The sequence below is a fragment of the Lipotes vexillifer genome, unplaced genomic scaffold (genome assembly GCF_000442215.2).
Source record: "Lipotes vexillifer unplaced genomic scaffold, Lipotes_vexillifer_v1.1 scaffold184, whole genome shotgun sequence".
NCBI classification, from domain to species: Eukaryota; Metazoa; Chordata; class Mammalia; order Artiodactyla; family Lipotidae; genus Lipotes; species Lipotes vexillifer.
In genome coordinates this window covers 2,225,988-2,233,917 of record NW_006783561.1, presented here as the reverse complement: position 1 = coordinate 2,233,917, position 7,930 = coordinate 2,225,988, and the positions used below count along the sequence as shown (strand labels likewise).

The window sequence follows — 7,930 nt, the reverse complement described above, 5'->3', positions numbered from 1 at the left end:
CCCGCGTCTCCTGCATCGGCAGGCGGACTCTCAAGCACTGCGCCACCAGGGAAGCCCCCCAGGTACTTTTAATTAAACGTAATACACCATTTTAAACTATAGTTGTGGCTATAACAAATTTAAATATTAGGGATATCAGGAGGTTACAGGGACATGAACAACAGAGACTTGACCAGGAGTTAATGGTATAACATTCCTGCGGTTGCTTCAAATATCACCATGTCTATTTACATAATTACTTACAGAATTAACCCATATAGCTAATTCTCAATTATGTAGGTTAGGTTATTCAAACCTTTTGTTTCTATTTTCTCTTCCACTATTACCCTGTAGCTACTTAACTGCTTACTAACTCAGTTTCTACTCTTCAGTAGAAACTGAAGAAAATAAATTTTTCATGTTTGTCCACGGTAATGTGAATAAATCAAAAGCTAGAATTAAAATGTTTCACCCATTTAACTTCCTATCTTTGGCAAATAGGGAAATAACACTATTCTTTTAAAAGTATTTCAAGCCTTGTCAAATTTTTCATGACCTAAGTTCCAACACATCCAAAAAGAGTTCCCTTAAAAGATAATAAAACTACAGTGTATAATATACAGCATAAGTTATGGCTTTCATCCCTTTCCTATACTGCTTCGGGCATAAATCCTTTACAACAGCAGAAGGATAAATTCAGACTTTTAAACTTTAACTTTTTATAAAATTAATTTTTATTAGAGTATAGTTGCTTTACGTAACATTTTATACATTAAATATAAGAGTAGATAATGTCTTCAGTGGTGTTCCCTATCTGCAAATAAAATTATCTAATATATCTAGGCTATGCCTCCACTGACCTTATCAAGAAACCAAGGCCAGAAATGCAAACTCTGACTTCATAAAATTTATTAACACAGAATGAGTAGAATGCCATTCAAGGTGCCATCTAAAGATTTCTCTAGGGACTTCCCTGGTGGTCCAGTGGTAAAGAATCTGCCTTATAATGCAGGTTCAATGTGGGTTCAATCCCTGGTCAGGGAACTAAGATCCCACATGCCGCTGGGCAACTAAGCCCGCGTGCCACAACTACTAAGCCCGCGTGCCACAACTAGAGTCCACATGCCGCAAAGTTCAGAGCCCACTCGCTCTGGAATCTGCGTGCCACAAACTACAGAGCACATGCACCCCGGAGCCTGCGTGTCACAACTAGAGAAGAGAAAACCCACACGCCACAACTAGAGAGAAGCTCACAGCCCGCAACGAAGAGCCCACGCACCACAAGGAAAGATCCTGCATGCCTCAATGAATATCCCACGTGCTGCAACTAAGACCTGACGCAGCCAAAAATAAATAAAATAAATAAATAATAAATAAATCTTAAAAAAAATATCTCTCTAGAATAGGTATCAGCAACATCTCAATATCACTGATTATTATCAGTGAAAGAAATCCATGGCCATAGCTTTGGATTAAGGCACAGTAAAAGAGAAGAAAGGGCAAAAGTGAATAAGAATGCAGAAAAGGAGAACCAAAGGAAGTAAGAAAAAAGAAAGCTACAATAATGAAGCATGTCGGATGATCACTTACTGACCCCAGTGCCAGAGGACAAATTTGAGAGCTCTAGTTTCCTCTAATAAATAGTAACGTATGGTACACGAATATATGGGCAGGGACCAAGTGAATATCCTGAACCAACTTGGACTTGGCTCCTATTTAGACACTACAGAAAGGTTAATATGGCAAACTGATGCTGGCGTTCTTGGGAAGATGCTATCCAGACTGAACAGTGAAAACACTGTGGCAGATTAAATTTTAGTCAAGAGGAAGACTGAGAAAGCCGGGGAGACATATCTGGATTTCCTCGTCTTCCCAGCATGATTGGGAAGACCAGATGGAAAGATACCACTGATGAAGTATGAACATGAGTAGGCACACACAGAAGGAAGATGGTTTGGGAATGAATGGTGTTCCTTTTCTCTTTTCCATGGTCATACCTTGTTAGCAACCTTCTATAACAAAAGGAAACTCCTACCTAAATATTTACTGCTATCTAAAAACACACATCAGGACCAGAAATGGCCAGTGAAGGGACCAGATGTCAGTGTCTATCAACGTCAATGTTATGCTGCTGGTATCTTACTAACCCTCCTACCAATAGGTTTGCTGATCAGTACAGGAGGCAGCAGAGGAAGCTTTATCTAGACAACAATAATCCCTGTGTGCTGGTACCAAGATCTCAAAGGGTTAAAAGAAGTCATGCCAACATCCTTTTCTTTATCAATTATCTACTTCAATTTCTGGGCATCCCATACCACGGTTTTAGGAGATGTGTAATCTTTGGAGACTCATCGACAGTTGCAGTTCTGGGAGCTCAACAGTGACCTAACCCCTTCAGGCAGTTTCAGAAGTTCAAATGTCACAGGAACCTGCTTCACATGCCAATGGCTACCACACCCTGCTCTAGAGCATACTTCCCTGCCTATTAGAAGTACTAGGCATACCTGTATGGCCAGCCATTGTCAACAAAGAAATAGGCCAGCTGGGAAAAGAGCCAAAAATCTTTGGTTGGCAAGTTTTCAAGGTAGGCAGACACTCTGGTTTAGCCTTTAATAACGTACATTTGGAACAGTATAAATAATAAATTAGGAGTAATAGTCACCAAAGCTATTAATGTTCTTGGATTTGTGACATCTTTTAATAACATTATTATTATTACATCTTCTAAAACCCAGAGCACAGGAGGCAACAGCTTGGAGTTGGACCCATTACTTGCATTCTCAATCCAACTTCTTTCTTGCTCTCATCTGTCCTCATGCCTCCACACAGACTCCAATCTCTACCAAACACCTCAGAAGATATACAAACGCAATACCCAGGCACTGGCTGTCTTCAGCTTAAAACACTACCTGCTCCGTTTTCCTGCCATTCCCAGCTTTAGGTCAGGCTAGTGTCCTCTGGCTATATTACTATGCTCCTCAAAAGACTCAGTTGCCTAAATTCTTTTGCACCTAAACAGTGTCAAGAGCTGAACAACAGAGTTGCACACCTAAACCTCCCTCCCGCCAATACAGAAGCCATATCCCTAAGCTACCACACAGAATCCAAGTTCTGGCAGCAATGATGTTTTGAAAACTCCTGGAAGCTAACCTAAAAAGGCAGAAAGCAACTCTGCCCTACTGCCTACATCCATTCAGTAAATATTTACTAGGTCTACCATGTACAAAAGGCTCTGTGTCCCATGCCCTTCTTTTGTAGGAAGCTGTTTCTTCTCTCCCATGTACACCTGTGCTCTCCAACCCCCTTAAGCAGTCCCTTTGCCAACTCCTAAGAACACTGCTTCCTTCCCCAGACTAAGGCCTTCTCCCAATGCTTGGATCCTTAATAACTTCTCTATATTCACCTAACTTACCATATTATTAGTATATCTTAGCCTGATTTGGGTCTAAAACCTCTGCTGAACAGTGTTTTGCTTTCTAATTATGGGCTGACAGCCACTTCTGGTTACCACACTCACATCTTGATATAATTTAAGTTTGTATGTTGTCTTTGAGCAGTGATTCTCACTTTAAGTGCATCAGAATCACTTGAAAGTCTCGTAAACATAAAGACAGCCTGGCTGAAGAGTCTGCATTTCTAACAAGTTCCCAGGTGCTGCTTATGCTGCTGGTCCAGGTACCATACTTAGGGGAACTATCACCTTTGAGAATCCGATAAAAGTTATGAAAGACTGCACTTACATATAAAGGTTTGCATGCAATTTCAAAGGATTCATGAGTGTTAATTTGTAGGTGCCTTCTGCTGTATATTCTTTTAAGAAATGTTTAAGACCTGCTGTTTCCTGACTTGCCCATAAGAAGTACTAACTGTGGTACAAATGTGCATGCAAACACCTCCTAAGAATAAGGAGGAAGTGCTTGGTACTGGAAAGTCAATTCTGTCCAATGGGCTGCCCTCTTCAGTCTCACGTGTCTCTTTTATACATGCTTGTGAACATTTTTCTGTACTTCTGGTTCAACTCTTAGAATCAAAAGACTCATCACTTAGTATTTAAAAGGCTCTATGGAGTCACTCAAACAAAACTATTTTATAGGGGAGGAAGTGGTCTGGTAGAAAGAACATAAATACTGGATTAAGACAGAAGTATATTGAAATACTGCTTGTCTTAAAGATACAACCATTAACCTTCAATTTCCCCATTTACAAAACTGGAGATTTTATAGGGAAAATCATTTTTTCCCCTTCTGGGCAAAGGTATAAGGAATAAAAGGGGGAATGATTCTACTATTCAAAACCAATGATTCCTATTTATGGTAAGGAATTTAAATGCTGGAAGAGGGAATGTCTAAACTAAGAAAATGAAAAAAATTGAACTAAATAATTTCTAAGATGCCTTCAAATCCAACATTTTGTATTTATGAACTCTAACTAGCCAGCATATTCAACAATCATTTACTCTTCAACTCAGCACAAACTCCTTAAAAAAACAATCATACCGTCCTTTATTACACCCTTCCCTTCCCTCTATAGTGTCTAACATCATTCCAACATCTGCTGGAAAAATAAAATAAATATGAATAATAAATTATTCTTCTCCCCTCAAATAGGCCAGTGTGAAATACATCTTGTCAACACAGAAAAGCCTTTGGAAGAAGTTTCCCTCTGTATTTTCTCAACAGTTATAGCCAGAATCCATTAAATTCATCTTTAACCTATTCAGTAAGATCTCTCAGGATTTGGCTATAATAGATATAGTTCAACACTGTATGCTTTGTTTCTTAAAGATCTATCAGATATTCTTTTCTCAATCTACAATCCTATTACTGGGTTGGCCAAAAAGTTCGTTCAGGTTTTTCCGTAAGATATTATGGAAAGACCCGAACGAACTTTTTGGCCAACCTAACAGTTTGTTGCAAAACCGTGACATTGGATGTAATGTGTGTGAATGTACAAATATGTCTATCAAAATTACCCCCAAAATCCTAGGTCCTATGAATTGATGAACTACCTAAGAGCCAACCAGTTTCCACTAAAACATACCTCTTGTAGAAGACGTGGGTCCAGGCAGTCACCATCATCATTAAACATAGACTCCCAGCTCTCCTCAGTAGCAGCACTTGCTTCTGTGTGAGACATATCAGTTGCTTTCGATTCCATGGATGTTTCCACAGATACTGATTCTATATCAGGAAAGGTTACACCAAATTCTGTAGTCTCTGAGCCATCTTCTTCTTTTGTTTTGAACTCTTCAGCAGTTTTAAGTTCATGCAATGCCTCTGTTATATCACCAGTGCAATCTTGATCACTGCCCAAAGCACTGTCTGAAAATACTTTTGTCCCATTTAACATACTGAGTTCAGAGTCCAAAAAAGTGTTACAATTACTACCAGCAATCTTCTTTACAGGTAAGGAGGAAGCACAATCTGACAAGCTCTCTATCAACTTTCCTGTTGACTCTGTGAAACTAGATGAAATACTCTCAGCATAAATATCTGAGCAAGCAGTCAGGTTGCTGAAATGTTCAGTGTCATTCCCCCTTTTAGCTACATGAAGAGGGGATGTATCTGCACTTATTTCTAAATAGTCTGAGAAACTACTTATGTTGCTACAGGCCTCATGAGCTACTCTAACAGCAACTACAGTTATCTGATCAGATATGATATCTGTAATGTCCATCATACATGTCTTATTGGTAATGTCACCTACACTCTTAGACCCATTATTTGTATATGTTTCATGAGCAAGGACAGCTGTATCAGAAGATTCACACTTTACACATAACTCATCAGCAGTGCTGTCATTCTCCTCACACTCTCTAATCATTGCTGGATCAAAAATGTCATTTGTGCTCTCTAATTTGCTGACTATAGTCATCTGATGAGAGATGTGACCCACAGTCTCAGGAATGGAATCTATACCTTTCTGACCCAAGATGAAATCTGTACTGTTGGCTGTATCACCAACATTCTCAGCATCCAAGTCTATGCAAGTCTGATCAATGATACCAACTGGACTTCCAGGAACAGAATCAGTGGTGATGCCTCCGTTGCTGCGCTTCAGCATTCCACCCGATGTCTGCATGCCTTGTTGTACAATTCCAGAATCAGAGCTTGGTTTTACTGGTGCAGTCATACTCTCAGGTTTCACCACAGAACTAAAATCTCCAGGAAATTGGGATAGTATCTCTGCAACCCTGGCATCAGTTTCCATTCTGCTTTTCAAATTTCTATCTTCAAATGTTTCCCCATTTAGTTCACGCCTATTGAAATCACAGAATTCCACATTTTGGAATGGTTTGTTTGGAACCTGAGCCTTACTGATTTCTGAACAAGACTGAGATTGAAGCAACCCATCCTGTTCTGTCACATCTCTGGTTTCAACCTCCAAACACTCTACCTTCTTTGGTTTAAAATGTCTTTGTAAAGGTATGATAGGTATAATCCCAGGATTTGGGACTCTTTGCTGATGTCCTTGGGATAATACTTTTTTGGACTCTGTGGTTGCCCTCTTAGTACAAACACTATCTTTATTTCTTTCTTGAAGCCACGCATCTTTATTAAATTTTGTTGAAGCTTTCTTTCCTTCCCTACGATTGTGCTCCTTTTTATCTGGATTAATACTTAGTCTTTGAGCCTCACGCTTGTCTCTAATGATCCCCTTTTGAGAGAAAGAATCTTCCTTTTGTTCTTCTTTCACCATGGAGTTAGGTGGACCACAGCTTTTTCCCTCATCACCTGATTTGTGCACTACTATACCCCTTCGAGCTTTGGGTACATAAAGTGCCATGTCAGGCCTCCTGACTCGAACTCTGCATCTCTCTGCTTCTTGCTGCATGGCACCACCTCAATCTGCAAGAAAAAAGAGAGAAAGATTCAATTACCAAAAACGAATTACAATGTATTGAGCCAAGAGATTTTTAAAGACTAGGTAGAGGGCCTACTAATCCATCCTATAGAAACCCTCAAGTTAAAAAAAAAGTAAAACCTGCCATAAAATAATTAATGCAATCAGGTAAGCAACTAAGGAGAGTAGATTCCAAAATAACTCATGAGCCCATGAATTTTATCCATATATCCTCTTTCCTCTACCTTCCAAGTTCTCTCTACTTTTTAACAAGTAGCCTTGTCTTCAGCTGAATTAAAACAGATGAGAAAAGTGATTACAGGCTATCAGGTACTCATAAAACACAACCATCTTAGGAGCTCAAAATTTACACTGAAGAATACAATCAAGGAGAACCCTTAAAAGCACATTTGTTCAACATAAATATATATACATAAATATGATTTTAAGAGTAACATATGAATGAGAGTAACTTGAATGTGGGCTAGAAAATGAGACAACTAATCATGGACTGCCTTCTAGAAGATGCTGCTTGTGAACTATGATTTTTAGGAAAGAAACAGGTAGTGGGAAAGAGAAAGTCATCATTCTATTAACACTATTTAATCAAGTGACCTACTATAAATTTTTCTTCCTTCTAGTAGCAGTAAAATGGGTCTGGGTAGGATAAAGGAGGGTGGAGGCCAAGGAATGTGATGGGACAACTCACTGGTAACTCCCTGACAACCTCTACCATGGTTGGTCGATGGAATTTAACAAGGAGAAAAAATTTAACAAAGGTTAAATAAAACTTTATTTACTATCTACAAAATATGAGGAAATGTACTAGACAATCTCATACTGAGTTATTCTTTTCATCTTCAAAATAATACTGTGAAGTACATACTAGTTTGCCCAGAGCAAAGAGAATAAGAAAGTCCTACACATAGCAAAGAAACACCCATATACACTCAGAAGCACCCACTGTTAATATTTCACCACATACCTTTCAAAGGAAAAAGACAGTGAGAGGGAAAGGCTAACAAACCCTGCCCACTCTATTACAGATTTTCCTAAAATTTCACCTGATCAGAATACTTCCTCAGCGAGGAAGTTCCACTTTCATGGC

The 7,930-nt window shown here is 39.1% G+C and overlaps 1 protein-coding gene across 2 annotated transcripts in view; it reads right to left on the bottom strand.

Annotated features, from left to right (window-relative positions):
* R3HCC1L (R3H domain and coiled-coil containing 1 like) overlaps window positions 1-7,930 on the bottom strand; it is a 70,016-nt gene that overhangs the window by 27,166 nt on the left and 34,920 nt on the right. Inside the window, exons 1-2 of one of the 2 annotated variants that reach the window (XM_007456233.1) lie at window positions 5,020-6,813; window positions 2,190-2,197 (exon numbers count right to left, since the gene is read on the bottom strand). In XM_007456233.1, the coding sequence (XP_007456295.1) occupies window positions 2,190-2,197; window positions 5,020-6,813 (1,802 nt within the window). Of the gene's footprint in view, window positions 1-2,189; window positions 2,198-5,019; window positions 6,828-7,930 lie in introns of those variants that run through there. The other variant, XM_007456234.1, reaches the window with a different exon arrangement.